This window comes from Numenius arquata, chromosome 25 (genome assembly GCF_964106895.1).
Source record: "Numenius arquata chromosome 25, bNumArq3.hap1.1, whole genome shotgun sequence".
NCBI classification, from domain to species: Eukaryota; Metazoa; Chordata; class Aves; order Charadriiformes; family Scolopacidae; genus Numenius; species Numenius arquata.
In genome coordinates, this window is record NC_133600.1 from 1,210,997 (window position 1) to 1,225,659 (window position 14,663).

At 53.5% G+C, this 14,663-nt stretch overlaps 1 protein-coding gene across 1 annotated transcript; it reads right to left on the reverse strand.

Moving 5' to 3' along the window:
• Window positions 1-1,544: 1,544 nt before the first annotated feature.
• UQCR11 (ubiquinol-cytochrome c reductase, complex III subunit XI) lies at window positions 1,545-4,617 on the reverse strand. The gene is made up of 3 exons (XM_074163985.1): window positions 4,533-4,617; window positions 3,237-3,371; window positions 1,545-1,816 (listed from the first exon to the last, which is right to left on the reverse strand). The coding sequence occupies exons 1-2, from the start codon at window positions 4,580-4,582 to the stop codon at window positions 3,251-3,253; spliced, it is 171 nt and encodes a 56-aa protein (XP_074020086.1). The 5' UTR covers window positions 4,583-4,617; the 3' UTR covers window positions 1,545-1,816; window positions 3,237-3,250.
• Between the last annotated feature and the right edge of the window lie 10,046 nt (window positions 4,618-14,663).

Below are 14,663 nucleotides of genomic sequence, written 5' to 3' on the forward strand. Positions count from 1 at the left end.
ACCATCCGATTGGACGTAGCTGGGCAGCAGAGAGAGTTTTGCATGAAAATGATATTCCCTACCCCCCCAGTTAATTAGCAATGATGCTGATGAAGCAATGCTAAAGCAATTATTCTGCTAAATAAGTAGTTGAAGCGTCCTGCGCAGTGTCACCATTTTACAACAGTTTTCCATAGAAACATCACTCATAAGGCTTCAGCCCTGAAGGTGACACCCACCTACTATGACTGAGATTTTTCCCTAAAGAGATTCAAACCTTTCATTGCAGTCAAAAATTACAGCGAGATGAAACTGGGCACTGAAGAGAGAGAGAACAGTGATCCTGTTCTCACACAGAGATAAGTTTGTTTGCAAATTCTGGTCTCTGTGGAGTCCGAGTCTGCTGCTGTGGCTCAGCGACAAGAGACCAAATCAAGAATAATCCTTCTACTTCCTTTTTCTAACAGCTAAAAACTTCTTCATCTAAAGGACTCTGGTAGCGGATTTTTTCATCACGATTTTATGCTGACAAATATAACTACACCTAGGAAGTATAGATAAATATTCTTTTCTTGCTCAAAACCCACATTAAGTAATTGAGCAGCTCTCCAAAGCGCTGGTTTTCACCCCGGTATACGGAAAGCCTCCCAGGGTTTGTGGGCTGCCTTCCTTGAGCCCCTAGATGAAGCCAGAAAAGCTAATTACACAGAATCACAGAATGATACGGGGTTGGAAGGGACCTCTGGAGATCATCTCCTCCAACCCCCTGCCAGAGCAGGGTCACCCAGAACAGGTCCCACAGGAACGTGTCCAGGCGGGTTTGGAATGTCTCCAGAGAAGGAGACTCCACCACCTCTCTGGGCAGCCTGTTCCAGGGCTCTGCCACCCTCACAGGAAAAGTTCCTCCTCATGTTTAGGTGGAGCTTCTTATATTCAAGTTTGTGCCCATTTCCTCTTGTCCTGTCCTGGGCACCACTGAGAACAGACTGGCCCCATCCTCCTGACACCCGCCCTTTCAGTATTTATAAACATTGATCAGATCCCCCCTCAGCCTTCTCTTCTCCAGACTAAAAAGACCCAAGTCCCTCAGCCTTTCCTTGTAATTAGCCTGTTTTCAGACAGCACACACTCCTTTAAAATGGTGGACAGTTTAAGGGGTCCACAAATTGATGTTAAAAAGAAACAAAACCTTGCTTTACACTAAATGCCAGGAATCTCTGTTCCCGTGAAACTCTGCAGTATTGGCTATGAAAAGTTAACTGCATGCAAGAGTCTGCAGTTGCTACTGATCTAGAAATGGTTAGCTTCAAATCAACACATCACTAAGAATAGTTCAAGAACTACAGCAGCATTAAGAGCTATGAGCAACAACTACCAGGGAACAAACAAAAGGCTCATCAAACCCAGAGTCCCAGCAGTCATTGCCTGAGGAACTGCATAAGGAGAGGCAAACACAGGCCTTCCTTAGGACACACACTCAAACAAGCTGAAGGCGTAAATCAAACCAGGAGTTTAGTCTAAAGAGCGTAGACTAAGAAGGCAACACAAAAAAAAACCCCAAAGATATCATTCACTTGGTTTATTTTGTACATCAGGTTTATAAATTACTCCCGTTAGGACAAGATCTCCTGTGAAAGTGATCAGAAGAAGAGTGAGTACTGGTGGGCTGGTCAGTGAAGTTAAATTTATTCAGAACCAAGCGGTCACAACTGTTCATGGGAGAGAGAGGGGGGGACACCAGGACCTGCTGCAGAATCTGTATTGGGCATTTCAAGGTCACCTCAAAGCAGGGTCTCGGACGGATGGCTCCAAAACACTCTATCCAGCAATACATTTCCTACAATAAACACAAAGCAGTGATTAAGCAGTGCTTCCTGCAAAGTGCTGCAGCAGCCAACGCTACAGAGAGATCACAAAAGCCTCCAGAATCCAGAAGTTTCCATTCCAGAAGCTGACTCAGGCACAGCAAAACGCAGGCCCGAAATCTCTTTGGGAAGAACCACAGACACCATAAAAACCTCCTCTTTCTCTACTCCTGTGGAGGAATATCATCTTTCCAGGTGATTTATGCACAATGACACATCAAAGCTCTCGCTTCAAAACAGAGAACATACGCTGTGGGCTCAGGAACGTATCCATGTTCCTACTACTGGCTAAGACAATTTTTAAGCAAAAAAAAAAAGCCTTTACTGGGCATTTTAATTGCCTCTACATGACTTGAGAGCTTTTCCACTGACTTGTCCTTAAACATCTACGGTCACTCGAGATTCTACAAGTGCAGCTGACATTCCTGAAAAGCTTCTTTCACCCTTTGGTTACACCACAGAACCGTGTGATACATATTTTGAAAATGCAGTAAGTTGTTTAAACTGCAACAAGTCTGGAAAAAGACACTTACAAAAGGACGACGGGATTTGCTTTGCGACTTCGAGACTCGCCCATTTCCCTATAAAATACTGTGTAGCTTCAAGGCAAGTATTTTACTTTCATTTAGCAACACTTGAATGTAACTGTTGTTCTGACTGGAAAACACAAGTCTTGAGATGTATATCATTTTCTGTGAACCTTTTCCTGTCAGCATCCTTTAATGCAAGACAAAAATCTTCCCATCTGTGGCAAAGAATAAAAAAGTTCTGAGCCTCCCTGCTCCACAAATACACATTTAGAGGCCCAACAGAAGGTATTGTCTAATTGCTGCTCTGTCCTTGCGGATGGTCAGTCGTACAGGAGATTCACAGCAGCATATTTCATATGCAATTAAAGAAAGAAAAAAACCCAACAAGTTCAGAAAGCCAATTTTCCAATGAATTTGTGGTACGCACTAACCAGCTCTGAATATTCAGCTTACTTTTAATTACAGTAATGAGGAGCTGAAAGAAGTCTGAATTTGCCTAGCAACAAAACTAGTCATGAGCTTGAAGCCATCTTGCCCAGGCTTAGAAATCAACAGATCTGTCAAAAGCTCCATATTACCACAGAACCCTTGATCTGACTTCTCAAAAACCACATCATATTGTGAAAAATGCATTGCTTGTAAAATAATCACTGGAAAAAACATATTCGTATTAATATTTCATCCTTATGGCACTCTGTGAAGCCCCATATAAAAAATAATAATAATAAAACAAAAAAAGAGTCCTAAACAATGAAAATGAGCAATTCTATTTTGGACCAATAATATGATTGTGCCCTGGACAAAGAGGACACACCAACTGTCACGTCAATGCAACACTAAGAGATGCACAAACAAAACTTACCATTAGAGGGAAGCTTATTCTTCAGTTTTATACTTGCCACCAATGTAGGGAACATATTGAAGGACCAGCTTCCAGTCTGTGACCCATATTAAACCAGTACCGGCTACACCACCCCATGTTATGAGGGTGGGAGTCCTAAAGAAGAGACACAGACACACACACACACACACACACGTGTGAGTGAACAACATCAATTCTCCACTGTGAAAGGTCTGGTGAACGCTCATCGCTAAGGAAAGTAATTTCAATTAAGAAAAAAGCTTGGCAGAAAACCTTAAAAGAATCTCACATGCACAGAAAAGTATTTGTCCCCAGGAGATATTTTACAGGAAAGGGTTCATGGAATCACGGAATTGCCAGAGTTGGAAGGGACCTCTAGAGATCATCCAGTCCAACTCCCCTGCTAAAGCAGGGTTGCCCAGAGCACATCACTCAGGGCTGCATCCAGGTGGGTCTTGAAGATCTCCAAAGAAGGGGACTCCACACCCTCCCTGGGCAGCCTGTTCCAGGGCTCTGCCACCCTCACCGGAAAGAAGTTTCTCCTCATATTTGAATGGAACTTCCCATGTTCCAGCTTGTGCCCGTTGCCTCTCGTCCTATCACTGGAAATGACTGAAAAGAGTCCGGCTCCATCCTTCTTCAACCCACCCTTTAGATACTTGTAAACCTAGATAAGGTCTCCCCTCAGCCTTCTCTTCTCCAGGCTAAGGAGCCCCAGCTCTTTGTGTTTATTTAAAAAGGGCACTACCGAGTTAAGAAAAGACACATTTGTTTAACGATTCTACTGCTATAACTCACACCTCCTTTCCTCTGGCCCGCAGGCTACTTCATTCGCCCTCATGCAACCCCACAAAGAGGCACCCGCTGGCACCGCGACAAACATTTAGGGCTCTGGAACACTTTTGAGGACAGCCAGAGCAACCCGGAGGCCAAATCCACCTCGGCCAAACCCCCGCCAGGCAAAGAGAAAGAGAGAGACACCCCCTACTCCCCCCCCCCCCCCCCCCATTCCCCCTTAAATCGCTCCTCTCAGCCCTTCAAACCCGCGGGGCTGCGGTCAGCGGGCCTCACAAGGAGCACAGAGTTGCAGAATGAGGCAGAGAGGAATGAAAAGGGGTTGGGAAGCACTTTCATGCCCCTTAGGTGCGCGGTGGGGGCCGCGGCCTGCCCGGGGTCCACGGGACCGGCGTCCGCCGGTCCCGTGGACCCCGGGCAGGCCGCGGCCCCCACCGCGCACCCAAGCCTAACTGTGGAGAAGCCCCTGGATGGATCGGGTAGCCCCAAACCGGGTCTCACCAGTTCTGGAGGAGCTGGACGTAACGGGGCCCCACCAACTTGCTCAACATCCCGCCGCCGCCACCGTCGCCCTCAAAGTCACCCCCACTGCGCAGGCGCGGGCGCGCCGCGGCGCAACAAAGGACCCCCAAGGGCGGTACTGCGCATGCGCCTCGAGCGGGGCTGGCCGCCGCACTGCCTGAGTCGAGCGGCGTTGTCATGGCAACAGCCCCCCCCCCCCCCCCCCTACGCCCAGGTTCGTCGTCCATCATGGCGGCAAAGACACGCCACACAGGGGATGGATTGTCTCCTCGCTGGAGAGGGGACGCGAGAACTGAGGGGGTGGACTGTGCCCACGCTGGAGAGGGGACACGAGAACTGAGGGCTGTTCCCCTGGAGAGGGGACGTGAGCCCTGAGCAGACGGTCCTGTCCTCACACTGGAGAGGGGACACGAGGACTGAGGGAATGGACTGTCCCCACAGCGGAGAAGGGACCTGAGGACTGAGGGGATGGACTGTCCTCACATTGGAGAGGGGACACGAGCCCTGAGAGGATGGACTGTCCCCATGTGCCCTGACGGGATGGACTGTCTCCATACTGGAGAGGGGACATGAAAACTGGGGAGAAGGACTGTCCCCTCATTAGAGAGGGGACGAGAACCCTGAGGAGATGGACTGTCCCGATACTGGAGGGGGGACATGAACCCTCCACAAAGGGGATGGATTGTCCACTCACTGGAGAGGGGACACGAGAACTGAGGGAATGGACTGTCCCCACGCTGGAGAAGGGACCTGAGCCCTGAGGGGATGGGCTGTCCCCATGTGCCCTGACAGGATGGACTGTCCCCATACTGGAGAGGGGACATGAAAACTGGGGAGAAGGACTGTCCCCTCATTAGAGAGGGACCTGAGCCCTGAGGGGATGGACTGTCCCCACATTAGAGAGGGGCACGAGCCCTGAGTAGATGGACTATCCCCATACTGGAGTGGGGACATGAGCCCTTCACACGGGGGTGGACTGTCCCCACCCTGGAGATGGAACATGGGCACTGAGGGGATGAACTGTCCCCTCACTAGAGAGGGGACATGAGAACTAAGGGTGGACTATCCCCATACCGTGAGGGGACACGAGAACAGAGGGGGTGGACTGCCCACATGCTGGAGAGGGGACACAAGCCCCCTGAGAAGCTGGGACTGAGGGGGAGGGCTGTCCTCACCCTGAGCTGCTTCTCATCCTCTGTGCTGGAGGAAAGTGGCCCCTTTCCAGGCCAGTTTCCCAGTTTGCCTCTGCCAACCTTCCTCCGCGCTGCCGCTCAGCCTCCCAACGGGAGAGGGAGTCTCAAGCCAGATTTTTTCAGCAGAGGGTCCTAAATCCACCATCAATTCCGTAAGGTGTCCCAGGCTCCGCTCCGAGCCAGCTCAGCCTCTTGTGAGCCTGCAGAAGTCCTGGGGGACACTGGGGCCCGAAGCGCTCGTCTGCCCGAGACCTGCGGCTGTGCTGCCAAAGCTTCAGGGCTGGAAACACTTCCCCTGCTCCCTGTGCAAACCTGCAGGAACTGTGTCCGGCAGCGACGCCGGCAGCCATCGTCTTCCCTCACACCCTGCGCTGGCTGCTGAGAGCCGAGATCCACAGAGTTGGAAAAATTGCAAAAAATCCAGCTCCCGTTTTTTTCTTACCAGGACACAGAACAACTATTTTATCAGCCCTTTGCGTGACTACGGATGGTTTGAACGTTTCTCTGCCTGGGTGCCAGCAGGGCGACGCGGGTAACTGAACCCTGCAGGTTTTTGGGTCGGTTCCTGCGAGCTGTCTCCCCGCTGCCCACGCACCAGCTGGCACCCGAGGAAGTCAGACGGGAGCGTCGTGGCGTGTGTTCCTGCAGGAAACCGGTGCCTTCACCGCAGCCACCGCCATACCGGGGGTACGGGAGGTGGAGAGCGAGCCTGGTGAACAGGCTCCGCGCAGGTTTTGCTTTCTTAATGGCTGTTTAGCTCCACGGAGTCGTGCACACACATCTCGGCTTTCACTTTGCATTAAAGGTTTCCTAGATGTCAAAAATAACAACGGCAAAATAGCCCAAAACTCAAAAGGCAGTGAAAAACAGCTCAATGTTTGTCTCCAGAAAAGCCCTGGGGTTTTGAAGCCAGGTTGTGGCGGGGCGAAGAGGGTGTATCCTACTGTGTTACCCCACTGGAGGCAGACAGGGAAAGACCCAGTAATACCACCAGTTTCCTGGTTGAAGCAAACCAACGGTGATATTAGCAACTCATCCCTTCCATGTGTTTTGCTGTCATCTACACTTCGAGCACTGTGCGATACCACGTTTGCTCCTTTTAGCTGCTAAAAGGAGCTAAACAACTCTTTTTAGCTGTTCACACTGCGACAGGGACAGCTTCGCCTCCGCAGCCCGGCTCCTGAGGGTGAGCTGCCACCGAGGGTGAGGGTCACTTTCTCCTCTTGGTGACCTCTGTGGCTCAGGTGTCGCTTTGGATTCTGAAGCAGGAAGGAAAGGGCGGTGAAACTGTTTGCCCAGAGCTGCCTTAGGGACACCAAGGTAAAGCACGAAGCTCTGTTCAATCATCAGAATGATCTGAACCTCTCAGGCCACCAGAGCAAGGGGGGATGTCCCTGTTGACACCTTGCAGCAACGAAAATCACTCCCCGCTTAAAGCAGTGAGGGGGAGTTTTCTGCTCCAGGAGAGGAGATGGCTCTGCCAAAGCTCCTCCTTGCTTTAAGGACGGTTCATGGCCATGCCTGGCAGTGCCAGTGTGGCATGACGTTTGCCCACAGGATCTGATGGTCTCATTCCACCTCTCAACTCATCTCATGGAATCATGGAAGTCACGGAATTGTTGGAGTTGGAAGGGACCTCTAGAGATCATCTAGTCCAACCCCCCTGCCAAAGCAGGGCTGCCCAGAGCACATCACTCAGGACGGCATCCAGGCGGGTCTTGAAGATCTCCAGAGAAGGGGACTCCACACCCTCCCTGGGCAGCCTGTTCCAGGGCTCTGCCACCCTCACCGGAAAGAAGTTTCTCCTTATATTTAAATGGAACGTCCCATGTTCCAGCTTGTGCCCATTGCCCCTCGTCCTGTCACTGGGAACCACTGAAAAGAGTCCCGCTCCATCCTCCTTCAACCCACCCTTTAGGTACTTGTGAGCATTGATAAGGTCTCCCCTCAGCCTTCTCTTCTCCAGGCTGAAGAGCCCCAGCTCTCTCAGCCTTTCCTCATCAGGGAGATGCTCCAATCCCTCCATCATCTTTGTTGCCCTATGCTGGACTCTTTCCAGTAGTTCCCTGTCTCTCTTGAACTGGGGAGCCCAGAACTGGACACAGTATTCCGGTTGTGGCCTCACCAGTGCAGAATAGAGGGGGAGAATGACCTCCCTCGACCTACTGGCCACACTCTTCCCTACGCAGCCCAGGATTCCATTTGCCCTCTTGGCGACAAGGGCACATTGCTGGCTCATGGATAGTTTACTGTTCACCAGGACCGCCAGATCCTTCTCCTGAGAACTGCTTTCCAGCAGGTCCACCCCTAACCTCTATTGGTGCCTGGGAGGCTCTCCAAGGAGAAAATGCTTCTGAGTGTTCACCCTGGAAGCCCCAGCTCCACGCCAGTTGGTGGCCACTGCTTAGATCTTGGGTGAACTGTTTGTTCTCAGCCACTCGGCAGCAGCTCCCATCTGTCGCTCCTTGTTCCTGCATTTACCTGGTGATCTCCCAGCCCAAGCCTGCTCCGGCCACCGGGGTTTGCCTGCTTTACCTTCTGCCTCGTGCATCTCCGAGCATCCATCCTCCAAGCTGCAACCTGGCTCCCACGCACGTGTTTCTCCCTTCTCTGCATCAGGTACAGGCTTGGTTTCTTGGTTCTCCACCATTCCTCGTCCTCATAGAGGTGGATGGCTCCTCTCCTCGCCCTGACGATGCCCCTCACCCCCTGGCCTGGCTGCTCACATCTCAGATTTCTCAATAACCAACGTGTTTGGTGTCTTTAAACTGTTTGGCTTATCTGGGCCTGCCCTGGCTTTTAGGGAGCTGAAGGGAGAAGAGGCTCTGGCTCTGGCCACACGGCAGCACAACCCCCAGGGCTGAACCAGCTCTTCTATGTGAGAGCACGCAGGAAATAACCCCTGTGAGGAGGGAGTGAAGGCAAAGAGCACGAGGCGAGGCACATCAGCCAGGACAAGGAGACACAGAATTAAAAGGACTCACTCGATGCACTCGGTGCAGCCCGGGAAGGGCAGTGCTACCTCAGAGCTTGCTCGAGATGAGAGACGGGCAACCAGGGCTCAGGGAGATTTAACTTACGACCACAAGAGCCACTGCTCAGTTAATTTGGACCATTTTTCCTGCTTGACCCTACGTGGGCAACCGCCAAGCTACAGCAGCACCGCAGAAACACAGGCAGAGACCCTGCGAAAGGAAGGCTGCTTTCCGGCAGCATCTCCTCTCTGGAACCATCTCCTCTCTGGATCCAGGGTCTGAGAGGCTCCGCGAGGGGCTCAGTGCTCCTGGATGCAGCTGCCTCAACTCTGTTTCCCCCAAAACATCATCACTAATATGCCGTGAGCTGGTGGCGAAGGGTGAACCCAACCACTGACACCACAAGGGTTGAAGCTGTGACGATTTGGGGAAATACCTGCTTATCAGAGGGACAACACCCTGGGGAGCTGCCCGGCCCTGGAGGATGAGGGCAGGAGAGCCCGGCTGGGTGCAGGGTTTGAAGATGCTATGGTCGGAGCTGGGCCCCTGGCAGGTGATGGAGAAGGATCCCACATGCTTCAGCATGGCCCGGGCATAGCCTCACCCCACGGACAAGGCTGGGACGAGAACCTACAAGGCTGGGCTGTCTCGGTACTGGACCCAGCCCATTCTTGCAGGGTCTACGCCCTCTTAAATTCTCTGCCACGTTCTCTCCCCCATTACCGGTCTACGCTGGGCTCCTGGTATGGACTGGGTGAGTTTCACCTGATTTCCAACTTGCACCCTGAGGGTACCACCCTCACTGGGTGCTCCCCACGGCAGGAGAGAGGCAAGAAAGCAACAGCCGTGCTGTGACATGGCATCATAGAATCATTATGGTTGGAAGGGACCTTTCAGATCATCGAGTCCAACCATCAAGCCAACCCTGCCCAAACCACCACTGACCCATGTCCCTCAGCACCACGTCTGCCCGGCTTTTAAATCCCTCCAGGGATGGCAACTCCACCACTGCCCTGGGCAGCCTCTTCCAAGGCTTGAGAACTCTTTTGGTGAAGAAATTGTTCCTAATAACCATCCTAAACCTCTCCTGGCACAACTTGATGCCATTTCCTCTTATCCTATCACCTGTTCCCTGGGAGAAGAGACCAACCACCCCCTGGTTACACCCTCCTTTCAGGGAGTTGGAAGACCCCATTGCCCACAGCTGAGCCAGAGGAGAAGCTGGGCTGGGACAGGGACACCCCAGCATCTCCCTGTCTGCCTTGGCATTTCCAGTAGCTGCTGGGAAAGGTGCCCCGATCCCATGGTGATGGGCAGCGCTGGAAACCTTCACCGGAGGCTGCGTCACACTGATTTGGGTGGGCAGGACCCGGGAGCAGAGTGAGTGGACAGTGTCTGAAAACCTGCTTTGTCTTGTGTTTCTTGTCTGTTTTTAGTACAAGGTAAAACCTTTATTACAACTTTTCATTCATAGGAATACAACATCTGAAAGAGTGATATGGGGGAAAAAAAAGGTAATATTGTTATAAAATGTCACATTTATTGCTACATTACTGTTATATACAGGACAGTTCTCAAAATCTACTTTAAAAAAGTTAGGATTATTTAAAAATTCCAAATAATCCAGCCAGCTGTTTTGACACTTGTATAAAATTATTTAAAAAAATGAAAACAATTCATATCTTGAGGCACTCAGAAACACAATTTCATCCCCCAATTGTGATTCATTTCAAAGAACAACGCATTTCCCACCCCCAAATACTTTATTTTTTTATTTTATTTTTTTTTGCTGGGTTAGGCATATATATATATATATTTACTATATATATAGTTCAAAACTATAATGTGTATCTGATTTAAGAACAAGGATTTCAGCCACTTAAGTACATCTGGATTTACAGGTAGGCAGCATAAACATCAAAAGCAAGGACCATTTTTTTTTTTAAAGGCCAAAACGAAAACCAAAAACAACCCAAAACTTTTCTACGGGGTTAAAAATAAACAACTTCCGCAGGCATCTCCCATCTGCTCTCCCCCCCCCAGCCCGCCCCCCCCTCCCCTACAAAAATATATAGAAAGAGCAACCCAGTAACGCTCCCTTTCCCCCAACGAGCTGGAACCCTCCGTAGAAAATGGGTCATTTCCTGCCGACCCAAGGTCCAAGCGCACGGTTGGGGTCGTCCCTGCTCCGCTTCCCCGGGTGCCTCTTTCTCCTCTCCCCTCTCCCGGCAAATGAAGCACCACTGCCAGGGGGGGCACACGATGCCCCCCCAGCTCCTTCCCTCCCCCAGAGGCCCCGCGTTACAAGGTTTGCTCAAAAGCTGGTGGGTTTCAAGTGATTTGGGAAGACGTGGCACCGGGAAAGGGGGAACTGCAGTGTCCCCAGCTCGCTGCCGCGGGGAGCTCCATGGCTCCCCAGGGACGCAGGGCACAGGGATGCTCTTCGACAAAAGGCCTCGGTACCCAGGACACCCCAATTTTGAAGCACAAACCCCTTTGCTCTCCCATACTGGTGCCCACAGCTGTATCCTGCCAAGACGTAACAGGGCACAAGTCTTATTCCCTCTCCTTCCAACGCGGCGGGTGCTTGGCTGGAGCAGGGTGGGTGTTGCAAGGCCTGAGGAGCAAGAGGCGTCCAAAAGCAGAGGAACAGAAATACCGTTGCGGAGACCCACAGCAGGGCGGCCTCTTGCCCCCTGAGGGTGGGACGCAAGATGGACATAGAATTTTTGGCAGAAAGGACGCCTGTGCCTGCATCGCCCTCCCAGAGACCACCTCCAGGCTCGGCTCCCGTGGGAGTCCCGCAGGAAAGGCACTGCAGCCGCCAGCTCTCCACAATGGGAGAACTGCCCCGAAGATGAAACCTCTGCACGGGGCACCCAGGCCTGCCCCAAGGGCAGTGGGGCAGGGAGAGGCAGCCGTGCCGTGGGATCGACCAGCAGCATCCACCTCCCAAATCCTCCCGCCTCCGCCCCAGCAGACGGGCAGCTGGTGGCACGGCTCTGCCCCACCGCGAAGAAACCCATGGGGGCTGTGGATGAAGGGAAATGGCTCGGAGGTGGTTGGACAGACTGGGGAGCGCAGGAGGAGGAAAAACACACCTTCAGGCTTGAGGGGGCTGAAGCAAGACCAGCCAAGCCAAGCCTGAGGTTCAGGCATTGACAAAGCAGCCCAAAGAGCTGGGCAGTAACATGGTGGGACAGAGCTTCTCCAGTCACGGGTACTGGGGGAGATGGTGAGAGATGAAGGATACTGGCAGAGAGCTGCCAAGCATCGAGCAGAAGGCACAGGAGGGTGAAGGGTGCGTGGAGGAGCCCTAGGACCAGGCTTTGCCCCCTCCAATTCGGTGCTCAGTTCCTGCAGCAGGAGTTGGAAGGGGTTTTCCTGCGGTCCCACCCCTCGTCTTACCCCCCCAGCTCCAGGGCACAGGTCTTGAAATGCTTTTTGAGCTGCTAGAAATGAAGATGGAACCCTGAGAGCAGAAGGGAGCAGGAACTTGGCAGACGTGGGAGACGAGCAGAGAGAATGGGCTGGGCTGGGATGTGGAGAGCCCCGGGGGAGAGGAGAGGGGGTTGCATAGGATTTAACGGGGCAAAGACCTTGTGCAAGCTTCTGGTGCGGAAAACAGATCTTGCTATTGCTGGTGTCGAGCAGGAAGGGGGGAATCCAGTAGCCACGGCTTGCCCCAGGTCAGCCAGCACCGCACCGCGGGGGCTGATGGCTTCTCTTGGCCCAGCTCCAGTACCAGCTTTGTTCACCTCCCCACTCACAGCTCTTTCCTAGAAGCCCAGGCCAGGGGCTTGCTGAAACTGGAGCTGGCCCAGAGTCACCAGCACAGCACACAGCAGGGCCTGCAAGGACCACGGGCTCCACTGGCACTGAAGCCCCGCCATGGGAGCAAAGCTCAGGGATGCGGGGGGTTGGGGGTTTCAAAAGCCTCCTGTTTGTCAAGGTCCCCCCCGCCTGCCGAGGGGGAGGATGCGCTGAGTCGCCCAGCCAGGGTGCAGGGCCCCAAGGCTCTGCCGGATTCAGCGGGGACACGGGTGAGACGCAAAGGACCTTTGAGAGCACCTTCTGCACTGAACCTGAAATTGCAGACTCCCGGGGAAACCCCAGCCTGACTCTGTCCTTCCTGTTCAATCGCTACCGCGCAGCGACTGCAAAACCTCTAGGAAACCGGCTCCTCACCGACGCGCGGCAGAGAGGAAGAAGCTCTTCACTGAAGTCACAGCTGGGAGGTTCCACATCACAATTCTGCATTTCTCCGCCGGAGAGGGCAAAAACCCCAACTGAAAGCAGCCAGACCCCTGGCCCTGAGTGACGGTGCACAGGGAAGGGGGCAGCACATTGACTCCACCGCGTGAGGCTGGCAGGGACCTGCTCCCACCGGCCAGATACGGGATCTTAGGGTGCCCTGATTCCTGCAAACCACCTGCCCAGGCACTTGCTGCGCCCACTGCTCCCAGACTGGAGCTCAGTGCAGACAGAAGGGACACAGACTGGGATCCAGATGTCCCAGGTCCCGTCCCTCCCACCAACACCCTTCCGCAGGAGATCAGTGCAGGCGGTAACAGCGGGCGAGCAGAGAGCCCGAGGAGATGCTGGCAAAGAGCTGGAGCTGGACTCAAGCCAGGCTGTGACTGGTCTGACTGGTGGGTCACAGGCAGGGGAACCAAACCAGGGGTTAACTGGAATTTTGCTCCCCAGAGCGTGCTGGCAGCAGCTGTGGGGTTGTGAGCCCTCGACGCCGTCGGAGGAGACCGTAAAGGCGCGGTCTCTGGGAAGCTGCAGCTGTTTTGCTTTGGGGCAAAAGCAGGTGAAGAGGGAGAAAGAACAAAAATCTGCAATTTTTACTGTTAATAAACTGGATTCCAGACGCTCCCCAGCACCTGGCGACACGCAGGGCTCTCAGGCGGGATATGTGCAGGGAGGCAGGGGAGGCAAGAGGAGGTCCCTTGGGCTCGGGATGCGAGGATGGCACTGCAGCGCTGGCCCTGCCACACGAGAAGTGTCCCCTGACAGCTCTGCACCTGGGACCCCCGATCTGCTCTCTGACCGTGACACAGCTCAGCTACCGCAGCCTGGGGAAAGACAGACCAGAAAATGCACATGGGGGAAGGCGGCCTCTCCCAAGTCCCTGCCTGAGGAAGGAAGCTTTGTGGGGGCTCTGTGACCCCCACACTGCGGGGGACGCAGCCCAGGAGAACCCACGTGTGCAAGGCTGAGAGAGGAAGCAGAGAACTGAATGGCACCCCGCAGCACGTCGCCCCTCCGTGACACCTCCCCGTGCAGGACCACCGGCGCCAGGGACATGCGGAGGGGCAGAGAAGCAAGTTTGGGGAGAAAAGCGATCTGTAAGATGGCACAAGTGAACGCCAGCAGAGCCAGGGCTGGGGAGGGCACAGACCTCTCTGACCACGACACCTACAGACAAGAGTTTCATTGCAACAGGCTGGTATTTTGGGGACAGCACCTGAGAGTGATCATTTTTAGAAAAGCCCCGTTCCCTGGCGGGTTACAGGCACCACGTTCACCCTGAGCCAAACACACTGACAAGCCGAAGTCATTCCTCCTTTCTGCCCTCGGCAGTTTCTCCCTGTGCACCCGGAGAGCCGAGATGCCACTGGGGCTGGCACAGGCAGCAAACACGGTGGCACACAAAGCCCCTGCGCCATCGAGGCAGCTCCGGGCACAGCACAACCAGCCCCCGACACTGCGCTTTCCTGCTGGGGAACCAAGATCTCCCCCAAACCCTGGCACAGGTGGTTTATGCTCAAGGACCTTCATCCAAGCCTTGGCAGGGAAGCTTCCTGGTTTTGCTGACAAGAAAAGAGCATTTAAACCACCTAAATACAGATGAAAGGCCCCATCTCTGTTGCAGCTCCTGGTGGTTTGGGGATGATGGGAAAGGCTCTGTCTCCCCAGGAATCCCCCTGCCCCGC